The 14661-nt window shown below is 35.1% G+C and overlaps 1 protein-coding gene across 5 annotated transcripts in view; it reads right to left on the minus strand.

Annotated features, from left to right (window-relative positions):
• Positions 1-14661, minus strand: part of LOC145673100 (transmembrane protein 209) — a 109238-nt gene that overhangs the window by 17500 nt on the left and 77077 nt on the right. For 4 of the 5 annotated variants that reach the window (XM_081742464.1, XM_081742463.1, XM_081742461.1 and 1 more), the window contains exons 3-7: positions 12709-12843; positions 11159-11331; positions 8217-8345; positions 3730-3993; positions 1563-1685 (exon numbers count right to left, since the gene is read on the minus strand). In XM_081742464.1, coding sequence (XP_081598590.1) covers positions 1563-1685; positions 3730-3993; positions 8217-8345; positions 11159-11331; positions 12709-12843 — 824 coding nt within the window. The remainder of the gene's footprint in view (positions 1-1562; positions 1686-3729; positions 3994-8216; positions 8346-11158; positions 11332-12708; positions 12844-14661) is intronic. The other variant, XM_081742466.1, reaches the window with a different exon arrangement.

The following is a 14661-nucleotide window of genomic DNA, read 5'->3' on the forward strand; positions in this document are numbered from 1 at the left end:
GCATGGGGTTTATCGATGTTGTCCCATTTCTCTCACTTTCCATCTCATTATCACAGTTTCCCTTAAAGGGACGTTAAAAATAAAAGCAGCATCTTTCACCTAATTTCTTAAGTTAAACATAAAAAATCTTTCCGCTTGATATTATATATATATCAGTTTGTCACAAAAAATACCACTTTGAGAAAACTGTTAGATTTTTAATATTAGCGCTATTCTTGTTGTTCTAATAATACCCTACTGCTTATATGTTGCTACTCTAGTACATATACGAACATTAAAAGAAACTCTAAAGCTTAATACGAGTATATTAAGTATATATTAATCCACAAATTCAATGCAATGCATATCAGGAAAAACACCTGCATTTCTTTTGTGTATGTGTGCTTGACTGTATATATAAGAGCTTCAAATTTGTTCCCAATAGTTTTGAAAAATGAAATGAAATTTTTGAGTTTTACGTCCCACGGTTATGCCGGTTAGGCTAAAGGAGACGGTGATGATGAGAGATGAATGAAATGGTGGAATGAAGGACGTGGGAGGAAACGGGGGAAACCCGAGAAAACCCACGCACACGGTGTTTGTCCACCACAAAGTTCACTTGGCGGGAGCAGGGTTTGAACCCGGGACCCCAAGCTCTACCACTGAACCACCGCGGCCCCCGAAGAATAGTTTTGAATTCAAATCACAAATCTTTAGTTTCTGTTGATAACATGAAAATGGCTTTTACAAAGATGTAATAGGTATGCACACTTCGATTCATATATATTCAACAATTTCATTCACAGTACTTCTCAGTCAAAATAACATTTTGGATCTACATATACTAGCTCATCCAAATACCTCAAATATAACTAGACACAAACTAATTCTCGTTTGAAGATAAAGTTTATAAACACGATAAAGGATTATAAATGGGGAATTATTCCCTGCCTTCCCTTTTAGCGACTGATCATCTTAGGTTAAAATTGTTAGAATTTAATAAATCAAAATACACGGTTGATGGAATCCTCTACCATAAATTAACATGAATTTAACATTTAAATTTATGGCCAAGAAGTTAAACAGGTAAATTGATTTTTATTTCATGACTTTTAGTAAGTGATAAATATACTACATATGTACTTAACGCAGAAAATGTAGGAATATTAAATATCCATAACGAGTCATCTCATTCTCGTTCTATCACTAAAATAGTATTTTCGAAACATAAATTCAAGATAGTATAATTGTTAATATTTCTGGACAAAGTTCTCTATGAAAAAGTAAAGTGTATTATTTAGTTACGAAAGAAAAATGGTTAAGGAGAATACAAATTTGAATTTTGTTGTTCTTCAAGTAGCATACAGTGACAAAGGATCTTCAAATAAATTATAAAATGTATGTACTTTACTCTCTGTATTTATACAAATAAAACTCTTCGACAGCCTGCTCATAATATACACGCAATTGAAGAGTCCCAACTACTTTAGACTCTTGAACTTATTGAACGAATGGCATTCGGTTATTATGCACTTACAGTGAATACAACAATTAAAAGTGGATATACCAAGAAAACTGTTTACCTGGTATGCTCGGAGACATCTGATACATATTTCGCCTGAGAAGTGGAGATACCTCGGGCTTTGACCGACTAGCAGGATGATTCCAAAACGAACTTAACAACGCTGATGGTTCCACACTTGCACCTGTAAAAATACCGTCACTTTGTTACTGAGTAACACCCACCTAGCAAACACTAGTGAACACTAACAACAACCATACGTCTAAGAATAACATCCGATTAGGAATCTTAAGATAGTGCCGAATTCTCACAAGGGAGGGTTATGAAGTTGCTCCGCTGAGATCCGAACGAGACAATTGTGTTTCCATTTTATATGTTATAATTACACGAATCCCAAAATGGGTAAATGGAAAACTCGGCGAACACATATCCCACATATCACACTTTTTAGGATAAAAAAAATTTTGACCCAGGATCTGCCGCAGGGTCCCAGATGGGGTCCAAATCAAACTTTTCATACGACAAGAGGGGTTAAGTAGCACATCGTTTGAAAGCTGTTGCTAAATGAAAGAGGATGGAGCAAGTCTCGACTTTCTACGACAACCCTGTGCAAAATGGCGCCGTGTCAAAATGTAAACAAAAGCTTAATTGAAAATCTATGGCCATTTTGAATCCAAGATGGCCGCTTAAAACTTACGACATTCATAACAGTACAAGTCTAAATCTCTATTTTTCTCTATTATGTACTTAGAAACAATAGGAAGACTAAAGAAAAATTTAATTTCGTAGCGGAACCCCTCTTGCCATTTGAAACTTTTTTAGTTGGACCTCACCTGAGAGGAACGAATAAGGAGTTTTAACTTATATCGTACTTTGAAAATAATACACATTTCCTTTCCTGTTTTCACATTTGTCTCACCGTTTCCGATTTATAGGGGTGGCCATGGACTTTTCATTTTTTATTTATTTATTTTTTTAACATTTTGACCCGCCGCCATTTTGCACAGGTTTGTCGTAGAGAGTCGAGAACTGCTCCATTTTCTTTCATTTTACAACAGATTTCAAACTATGTGCTACTTAACCCCCTTGCCATTCGAAACTTTTGAGTTGAACCCCGTCTGAGACCCTGGGGCAAACTTTTTTTATCCCAAAAAGTGTGTCCTTGAAAATGATGGGATACGTGTTCGCCAAGCTTTCCATTTACCCAACTGTTTTTCTGCCAGTTTTGTAGCTTTTACATTACAAAATATGTTGTAACTCACGACATTCCGTCCGGTGGCACGTATAACTTTAGGATTCGTCTAGTTATAATATATCAAATGGAAACACAACTGTCTTGTTCGGATCTCAGCGGAGCCACTTCGTGACCCTCCCTTGTCAGAAATATCTTTCTATCATCTGAAGCTTTTAGTTGTATAAATACAAGTTCCAATTTCTCTTTTTCTGCTGTCTCAATCGTACTCTTCTCTAGAACTAGAGGGTCAAGAATGAAGTGTTTTTGGGATTGAATGAAATTTGAAGTACAGAATAACTGTCTAGCTCTTCATAAAATGATGTAGTTTAAATACAGAGAAGTACTTCTACAGGCTTGCATTGTCTATATCAACACAAATGCGACCTATCTTTTCGTGAGGAGTTGTTATTTAAATAAATAAATAAATAAATAAATAAATAAAAAGCGAATGTATCCAGTACTACATGGTTTAAGCTACCCTAGCTTTTATTCTTTTTAAAGAATTATTTGTATTTTAACAAAAATGCATCAGAAATTTCACAAATTGACTACCTAATAAATTGATAACAGTGTTGGGAAGAGGGAAGTGAGTATTTTTTTCAGTTAGAATCTACTTTACTTTAAACCTTTATCCTATTTTTTTCTATAAAACACGAAATATATAAAAGAATTCTAAACGAATTTCTAAATTATTAAAAAAAAAAACACGTTCATAAATTTAAAATTATCAAGCCTAATTTCTGCAAATATATTTACAAATTGAGTGGGTAAAGGAGTCTCGACTTAAAAATTCCTCTTAGACAATACCGAAGCCATTAAAATTATCTTCAGACTTCGTGCAGAAAATCCGGTAACCTTAATGTATATACTGTCTGCTTACTCGCGAAGTGCGAAGCAAATAATAATAAATCTACTTAGATGAGTTAGAAAAATACTTCTATCCAAAGATCAAAATGAGTTTATCAAGTGACTGATAAAATACAATAACACAAACCTGTCGCACACTTCTTTTCTTGCTCTCTGTATTCATTAAGGTATTTCTCCAAAGCTTTGGCATCTCGAATTATCTCTCCCGAAGAACTAAGGAACGACTGTGGCGAAATAGGCTGTGGAGAGGAACGAATAATCTCTGGAGTAACAGATGACGATATTGGTGAAAAGGCTGGACCTGGAGAACCTGGGTAATAAACCCAAGACGGTGTCGAAGTGCTATAGTTTAATGAGGTGCTCAAATTCAGACTTCCGCTCTCATTAAATCCTGTAATAAATTATGTTATTTTTCAATACATTTTTCATCAATCTATGGGTAATTACAGATTTTCTAATTTCACATTGCTCAATTTTTCTTAGTACAATTTACTTTTTGGAAATTCCTCCATTTATCTCAAACTCGAGCTTTTCCATACCTTTCTATACACTTCGTCTAGCGATAAAGAAAACATATTAGAAGACGATAGTCAAAATAGGAATGGAATTGATCTTCACAACTAATCCCGTAATCTTGTACTTTTCTTTATTGAAATACGATCATTGTTTACGAACAGGTTTGTACGATAACCTCCATAAACCAGTCCTCGCAATTAGTACTCCATCCCAAAATAACTGAGAAGTTAGGCTACTACTGTACTATAGTGAAAGTAACTTTATAACTATGTTAATAAATGGTGGAAATAACCAATTCCATATCACATCAGTTAGTATTTAGGTGCAAATCCAATGATACACAAAGAGTAGAAAATGTATGATTGAACCGAAATTCGGACGCAGGTCTCAGACTTACCATGTCGGTGTTAACCATTACACTATCCAGAACACCCGCATATTCCATCACTGTTGAAGCCGATGTCCAGCCACTTATAAACCGCATGAACTACCACAACTCCTGTTGTATTCGGACAACCCAATGTTTACATCACAGAACATTTTTCTCCATTTATGAATCTATTATATTATATAAAGGAAACAAGAGTTTCTGTCTGATCGCACCATGCAATAACTACTGACCAAAATGATCTTGGCATGATTATCAACCTTAGGCCTCCCAAGTATCTTATAATATTAAATGGATTAAAATGTATATCGGGGATAGGTGATAATTGAATAATCGGACACAACCGATTATTTTAATTCAGTTTTCGGAGTCGCTGAGATGAATAGTGGCACTGGTGATGCTCTAAGCCAAAATTCATAGGGTGAGAGGTACAAAAACAGTGACATTACTGATATTTATCTTTACAATTTCGTTGTAATGCATATTCTAAAGAGAGGTAGATTATATATAAAAGTAATCGTAAACGGCCAATATTAGTGTAGAATCCATAGCTTTCGGGGTCGCTGGAATGAATAGTAACATTCCTGATGCCGTTTAAGAGGCCCCATCAAGGCGAAATTAAAATACTTCTAATATTACAGTAGTTACGTGATATCTTCAAATAGATAAAAGATAATTGAAAAGTGGAACAAGAGCTGCTAGACAATATTATTTTATATGGGATACCGTTATCACAACTCACTTATCTGCTTTCGATTTCCAGCCATTTAGAAAAACGGCATTTATTTTCGCGTTTACAAATGGCTGCAAACGAAAAGCTACTAGATGACTCATGATAACGGTACCTCATGCAAAATAATATTGCCTAGAGCACTCTTGTTCCACATTTCAATTATCTTTATCTATTTGAAGATATTGCAGTATCTTAATTTCGCAGTGATTTGGCCTCAAGTCCAAATTCGTCCACATGAGTATGAGGATGAGGGGTGGAAAGGGAGTAACATTACGGATTTTTATTATTATACTTTAATTGTATTGCATATACTAAGGAGGGGAGAGGGGTTCAAATATTCACAAACCTATTCTCCCGTTCAAACGAGGGACTTTTCAGCTAGTGTGATATATGATTCACTGTTACACGTGATTTGTAATATAGACACTGAGTTGTTGAAGCACAACTGAGGGAGTTGTGATACAGTCCATGTGGTTTGAGTAATTCAGAATGAACACCAAGAGTGATGAAATATGCAGCTGTAGAGGGAGAACTGGGTCGAGTACAGGGTGTCTACTAAAATTCCAAAATGAAATTTCTTGACTTTTTCTTTCCCAAACCATAAAAAAATAAAATGAAATCTTTGAGTTTTACGTCCCACGGTTATGCCGGTTAGGCTAAAGGAGACGGTGATAATGAGTAATGAATGAAATGGTGGAATGAAGAAAGTGGGATGAAAGGAGAGAACCCCGAGAAAACCCACGCACACGGTGTTTGTCCACCACAAAGTTCACTTGGCGGGGCTGGGATCGAACCCGGGACCCCAAGCACCAGAGGTGAACGCTCTACTACTGAGCCACCGCGGCCCCTTCCCAAACCATAAAATTTAAACACAAACAAACTATTTGCTGAGAAAAACAATATATTTACATAAAAAACTACATACGTGTTACAGTTTCGCCAACTAACATTTTGGCTTCATCAAACACTATCTGATGTGTCTGATAGTGTCTGATGAAGCCAAAATGTTAGTTGGCAAAACTATAACACGTATGTAGTTTTTTATGTGAATATATTGTTTTTCTCAGCAAATAGTTTGTTTAAGTATATACAAAGCAAAGCTTCTACTTATGGAAAATATTACATAAAATTTAGTAACATTCTCAAGAGCGAATTTGGGTTCGAATTGGGCCGAATGTTCATGCATGCAACAGAAGCGTGCTTTCCTTGCGATTTGATAGCGTCTAAATCCGACGATAGACATTTTTGGTGGTGAATTTTGGCGTTTTATAGAACAACGTTTTGCAGTCTACACTTGTATTTCTGCAGATGAAAAAAGACCCAAAAGCTAAATTTCGTGACTTTTTCTTGACTTTCATGACCGTTTTCTGATTCGTAACTTTTTCATGACTTTCGTGACCGCTAGACACCCTGGAATAGTAGTAGTAGTTAACGCATCGGCACGATAAGCCGAAGATCTGGGTTTGAATCTCTACCCACTCATGCATTTTTCACTCTGTGTACCATTTTAACTACTTTTGTGTTTTGTCTTAACTTCTATTTCCTGTAACATTAAGTCTTTCGAAGGTGAGTTGAAATTCATACGAATTTAAGAAGTGAAAATAAAGAGGAACAGCAGAATTTTTATTCATTTTGTGAATCTTCAACAAACTATCAAATATGAATTTCCTAGGAAATTTTCCGTTCGTTTATTCTCAGGTGAAGTGCACAGGAAAATATGTGAAAGCTCGTGTTCTAGTCAACAGTTAAGCAACAGGAATTCCAAAGTCAGAAAATAAGATTTTTGAGACAAGGCTATGAAACAAAAGGAAAGTAAATATAAATTATGAAAAATATACAAGGTGTTTTAAAACAACACTGACGACGCTTGGGAGGTGATTCCTGACACAAAGATAAGACAAGAAGTGTAGACCAACCTGGGTGTAGAAATCCGTCATTTCGGAGTTATAGGCTGCCGAAAATATGAAAAAAATGAACTTTAAAGGTCTATAGTTCCAATACTATGGGACCTACCGTAGTCGGGTCAAGACTTCATTTAGAAACAAGTATGTGTGCTATCGAAAAATACATGTTCAGAATCCTGCGGTACTCACTCAATAGCTTTTATTGAGGGGATTTGGCTACAGGCATATAATTTGAAGTACTCACCAACTACCTCTATAAAAATTGTTGCGGAACTACAGCAGGATTTTGAAACATTGATATTTGGATAGGGAGCATACTAGTTCCTAAGTGAAGTCTTGACCTGATTATGGTAGGTCTCATATTATTGAAGCTACGAACCTTTAACCCTTTCACAGAGGAAGTCGACTTTTGTCGACAGAACCAAATTTCCTTAACATGCGAATGCCGACTATAGTTGACGTGTTAAAATTTGTTTGTCCGTATCTTGGCTTTGTCGAGAGTAGTCGCCAAAGTTGTACCGTTCATTTTTGTTTGTGTTCTATTGTTTTCGATATACAATAGAAATCTCACAGAAAACCTTTGGCGACTACAATCGACAAAACCAAGATACAGACAAATTTTAACACGTCGACTATAATCGACATTCGCAGGTTAGGGAAATTTTTTCCGTCGCCTTCCACAGTGAAAGGGTTAAAGTTCATTTTTTCATGTTTTCGGCAGCCTATAACTCCAGAATAACGGATTTCTGCACCCAGATTGGTCTATACTTTTCGTCTTATCTTGGTGTCGGGAATAATCTTTCAAATGATGTCGGTATTATTTTGAAACATCCTGTATAGTGAAGAGATTATGATGTTGCAGAAAAACTGGCAAAAAACATCAAATAAAACGGTGAATATGTGGTTTCACGATGTTATTTCCAAATCACAAAAATGTATTCTCAATTTTGACCTTCAAAGCCTCAATACTTTTTCGACAACTTGATATTTCAGTTAAGTTACGTTGGGCTTCGAAGTGTCTACTTAACCAAGTAACATAACGTTAGTTTTCACTGATACACAAGGAAACTCACCATCACTACGAGACATTACCGATGACGACATCCAACTCATTGATGATAAGTTCATGGGCGTTACATTCAAAGAATCTGCCGAAATATTACCCACTGAAGGTGATGAATGCACTACCTTAAAGTATGGATCTGAAGAAGTAAAAAAAAAAAAAAAAAAAAAAAAAAAGAATGAATCAGTTATCACATAAAAATAAACTAAACTATGACCATATATTAACATATACATCTTGATGTATTAGATTATACAAAGATCAAAGACTACACACACACATCAATCTACATCAATCTAGTTCAATATCAATGGTTATGGATTTACTATTAGTTTGAAAAATAAATATGGCAGCTGTATTATGCTCATTACATAGTGCACTATAATTCAAGTATCTAATGCCAGAAGAAGACTAATTTACAGGAACAAATAAGAAAATAAATAAATAGATGATGTTTTCCTTGTTTCTATTAGGATTAAAGATAATCTGTTAGCCTTCCCGTCAAATCTAGTTTAAAGAATGATTAAGATTTAAGAAAAGATTTCTTATTTAATACAGACTTTCAAAAAATATTTATATACTACTGTCTATTCAATTTAGTACAGAAATCTATATATATCACATCAGACAGTAGTACGGGAATAAAAAGGATATTTCCAGCATGATGGGGCTCTTCCCAACTTCGTGTTGAATTGAGAGTGTGTCAGTGACCTCTTCCTAGCCTTCACCAGATCACACGTTACAGCAAGGAGCCTTTTGTGATTATATAATTAGCTGGCGGAGGATATCCGGGTTCAATTTCTGGTGAAAGTTTCTGCAGTTTGGATCCAACGTTAAGCAGTAGGCCCAAGTATCATAGCCTCGGTGTTGAAGAAGGGCGAATTCCCAACCAATCAACCTGCCACAGCAAGGTTTATCACGAAAACGCCAGAACTTATGCATTAACAGGAAATGCGTGCAAATACAAAATAAAATAATTTGTGATGCTTCGCAAATCCGTTGCATCGGAATAACATTCAATTCCGAATTCTTACAATAAATTAAGAGATTCTACAAACTGTAGGAAGTGAATGTAGTAAAATCAAGAATCAAAATTGAAGGATTAGATTGACAGTTTTCCAAAATAAGTTCCAAGTGACTTGTGCATGCTTGCCTCGGATACATACCCGAATACGGTTCAGATTCCATTTTAAAAGAGTTAATTTCATCAAATATAGCAAAGGTGCTAAAAAGAAACGTTAACACTCCAATCAAAAACTAACCTAAACAAAAGATTTCCACGATAACATACAATCATTTCGTCGCAACAAAATACATGGTTATTTTTAGTTTCAGTTTTAAGCCGACTTCAAAAAATGGCAGTGGTTCTAAATTTAATCCCTTATATATACGCACAGGGTTTTCAGAAACAACTTCAAAATATTTTGGGAATGATTTGATTCCTGACCTGTGACCAATGTGAATGAAGGGTGAGGCTACTAAATATGAATATACAACGTATGCAAGACTGAAGTACGCACATGAAAATCCGTAAACAGTCTTCGCCCGGATTAAGTACTATTGCACGTGTATGTAATGGAACATAGTGGTAAAAATGTTACGAAGTGCATTGTAAGCTTCTGCATGCATCTAATACTTTAGGTCTGAGGTCTGAAACACTTCAGAAAAACTCATAAATGCAACTAAACAAAGTAAGTATACACCAAATTATTTTAAAAATATATTAAAAATGTAATTGCTTTCTTTAAATGAAGATGTCTTTAATTCAATTTTCAGTCTCTTCCGTAAAAGCACGCACACTTGTGACAATCATCAGCACATCTCACCAGTCGCAGCCCGTTCAGTTTGATGTACAATCATTTATTACTTATAAATTATTGAAATGCCTGTAAATTACTGTTCTGACGAAAGAATTCCGTTCCTAAGTTACTTGTGTCGGCTTCCTGGCTGAGAAACGTAAATTGTCTTGCCGAGAATATTTTACCACAAGTTGATTCAGGTAATATATTTACAGTATTTGTTAGTTTTAAAATTTATTTTGACCACTGAAAATTAGGGCGCGTAAAATATGAGAAGTTTTACAATAATCTCTTAAATGATACCTCTATCATCCATGATATGCAATAAATATGTAACAGACAAATTCAAAATAATCTTTTAAAATTAGGACGAGCAAATACGGTAGCTACTTCTTGATAAATTCTTTTAATGAGATAGGTTTCTTAATACTGCGTCCATCTCAAGTCTGAAGAGAGCTCCTTCGTGGCTAAGCGGTTAGCATACGCACCTTTGGGAGACCAGGGTTCGATTCCAGGCGGGAGCTCATGTGGTTCGAATTCCACGTTAATCAGTAGGTCTACATCTCATAGAGCCTATCTGTTGAACGGGACACGTTAAACTCAAAATCAACTCAACTCATAGGTGAACAGAAGAGTCATTATTTACAGTATTCCAACCGTAAACTCATTCTAACCATGTTTGAAATTAGAGTGACGCTACTGTACCAGTTATTATGATTTCTGGCTGCTTGACTACTGGGAAGAACTGCCGCTTCCTCCTAGAGTATTCTTCATTTGGCCACCTCATTTAAACCAATTCGACACAGATGGCCCTTCTGGTAGTAATCTACTGCCGACATATCTCTAAATTTAACTGCAGCAGTAATTGTACTCAACCGACACAACAGAAGTGTGGATGTAAAGACGGTGTCAATTGGGGAGGGATACGGACGGAAGGAAATCCAAAAAACATCTTTTTGATATGTACACGACATGAAACGTATAGCTCCACTACAGGCTTTTTTTTTTTTTTTTTTTTTTTAATCATAATATTTTTATCATCCCTACATCCCTAGGAAAGTAAAAATCTGACATGGTTTATCCAGCAATTAGTTCTTTCTCGTATAACGATAACTTACAAAACTTCCTCTAATAAGCACAGACATATACTTACCATTTTTTGCTATACCCATCAATTGCTGCTGTCGTTCATTTACTTCGACTGGTGGTTGTACAATAACATTAACATATCCAATCATAAAACTCATAGCATTTAATGCAAACACAACAGCTACAACAATTTCCCCATAGTAGAAATATTTACTGTAATAAGGGCATTTATACAATCTGAAATTAAAAAGAAGTCAAACTAACATCTACCTTAGAGACTGATTATCAAATACATTACACTTATCATTAACAGTTGGTACACTACGTTCGCCATTATGCATTAATAGCAAAATAAAAACAAAATGATGATAAAAGAAGCAAAGGAGGGTGAAGCGTTCAATCGCTTGTCACTTGTCAGCTATATTAAATATTGTGTGACGTCAACGAACATTACGGCTGATTCAATATACTGATGAAGACATAACAATTATTATACTGTTTTTAATATTATTATATTGGTTTGTGCATTTTCTAGTTTGTTCTCTTCCCTACTCTCTAACGAAAATTCATCGCGGTATGGAATATATTGATATGCCTCTGTTTAGCGTTATCAATGTGTATTTGTTAGGGGTAAGCATATATAGTTCAGAGGAGCCGAACATTTATTTTGATCATTATTTGTTGTTTCCGAAGTTGTTTTTGATTATTATTTATTGGATGAAGATACGATATTATTTGAAGTTTATAGATTAGAATTTCGGAATCTATTGTAATTCAATGTTCACAAGATATTTTGACTGGATTTGGAATTAAACTCTCGTGGAATATTTTCTAGTAATCCTACGTTAACTGGTATACTCGACTTTTATATGTTTGAATAGTTGCGATAAAAAGAACATTGATACAAATAACAGTACCTGTTTTTGCAAATAATCATATATATACTGCATGGACGTGAAACATGGAGCCAAAAGGATATAAATTTACCAGTAATTTACTAGGAACCTACTTCACTCACCAAAGTTCGAGTGTGAACTTTGACTACCACCATACTGCTAAGTAATGCAAAGAGTGATGGTTCTTCGTATAAATAGGTACTCATAAGGAGACCAATTGTTTCATAACATTATAAACAAACCATTAAGAAATACCATAACAGTACTTGACAGGAATACTGTAAAACATAATATGTAATATAAAGCACATTTATTATATTAAAAACAAACTCGTTAACACACACCCAACAGACATCAAAGTGTTGAGCTATCACCAACTATGTATAACACAAAATTCCACATTTATCTATTCACATGCTTAGGTGCTATGCAACTACAGAGTCTACAAAACATATTTAGTTATCGACTAATTCACACTGTTTGTGGTCCAGAAAATATTTTGTTGTAATAAAATGTATATATTTTACATAATAATAAATGGAATGTTGGAATGTTTTCCTTTCTTCACTATGTAAAAAGTTTATAACTAACTACATCTATCTTCTAGAACCATGCGTGTGTAAAATTTGACAACTGATACTTATTTCAACCTCTTCCACTTTTCTTTATAATACAAATGTTGACTATGAAATCAAAGGAATAAAATTTATATACTCACATATCGTAACACAAAACTGCAAAAAGTAAAGCATTTACTGTGCCCCAGAATAACCTCTTGTTGGCGGTTCTAAGGTCATGCTTTTGCTGCAAAACGTCTGTAACTACTGGAGTGCTTTCAAGAGGAGTCAGAGGCCTATAAAAATGGAGACAAGAAAAAAAGTACATCTTACACCCTAAAATCTTAGCGATAAGACAGATCCTGTATTTTTTCATCTAATAGTTTTAAAATAATAAATAATAATACAAATTGGTGCTTGATATTAAGAACCACCTCTCCTGAAACAGAACTCGACAATATTTTCGTTACTTAAAGAACATAAGGAACACTTATTGATATTTTAATAATGTTCTCTGAAGATAGGTATTTGTAAATAATAATCTGCATTATTTTGAGAAAATTCGTTTCTCTTCTTTGAGCAGTGACGATTGCTTATTTTAAATGATTCTTAAGAAATAATGATGTAAAATACGCAACCGTTGCTGGCCGATAAAGAGGATCAGTTAGAGGAAGAGGTAATGAGTTTTCCTCGAAATATTGCCGATTCATTTACGAATATCTGTCTTCAGAGAAATGGAAAAAATGAAATGAAATCTTCCCACATCCCACGGTTATGCCGGTTAGGCTAAAGGAGACGGTAATGATGAGAAATGGATGAAATGGTGGAATGAAGAAATGGGAGAAAACTGGAGAACCCCGAGAAAACCCTCGAGCACGGTGTTTGTCCACCACAAAGTCCATACGGCGCAAGCTGGGATCTAACCAGGGACCCCAAACACCGGAGGTGAACGCTCTATTACTGAGCCACCGCGCCCCCTTCAGAGAAATAGATATCAGTGTCAAAAATATGGAAAATTCTTGGATAATCTTATTTATCTTCAGCAGGTGGTTAAAAAGAATAAAGATTTGAAAAATATTTTTAAAAAACGGTAAAAGCACTATGTGTCACTAGAAGATTACAAGGAAACCGATTCCAGACTACCCTTGTTAATAACTTGATCGTGCCTAGTTAGACTGTTAATAGGTGATAATCAAAAATGGAACAATATTTAAGAGCACTCTGTAACATTGCATTTTGTAGGAAACATCAAAAACATTCAAAGATATGAAGGATAGGGTGTGACTCAATTAATGCACGAAAATTAAGGTACAAGATAAATCACATTTATTTTGTTTCTATTCATTCGAAATACGTCATACTTGGATAATGATATTTGACACTGAGGTATTTTAGCTATGCAGCGCCCCGCCCGTGTCAAAAGTGCTATTACCGCTCTAGAGGCCTCTAAAATTTAGATGTGATATTGTAGCGTCATTTGTTTTTAACACTGAATAATAAATGTGGAACTGCAAGTTTTCGTTTAATATGTTGATCTGAAATCTTAACAATCTGATGTGTCATTTGGAAAAATATGAGGCGCTTCCAGAAAGTAAGTTTCCATAGGACAGTAAACACAAAGACGATACAGTGACCTTGAAACATTCATTGCCACAAATGCAGCACAGGTGCCATTACTTTTTCAACATATTCACTTCTATAATTCAGACATTTGTCATACCGTGGGATCAACTTTTGTATTCTGACGTCGTAAAAATCAGATACCTGAGAGTGAAATCAGAGTATGACAACCGTCTGCAATTGTACATCACTATCAAAATGCTTACCGGACGGACATTTCTTGAGATGACTACATGAAAATTGCTCGAAGCAAGATCCAGACAATATGATGCATGAGAACCGATCTCCTGTAGTCGTTCAGATGATATTTTGCAGTCCATTGAGTATTTGATAACCCACCGTAGCCAGGATCTTGCTCCTAGCGATTTCAGGTCTTCTTACACCTCAAAAAATGCCCGTCTGATAAGTATTTTGACAAAGATGAACAATTGCACATGGATGTCATCTACTGGTTCCACTGTTAGGCAGCTGACTTTTATGACATCGGAACACAA

The sequence above is a fragment of the Thermobia domestica genome, chromosome 16 (genome assembly GCF_964235325.1).
Source record: "Thermobia domestica chromosome 16, izTheDome1.hap1.1, whole genome shotgun sequence".
NCBI classification, from domain to species: Eukaryota; Metazoa; Arthropoda; class Insecta; order Zygentoma; family Lepismatidae; genus Thermobia; species Thermobia domestica.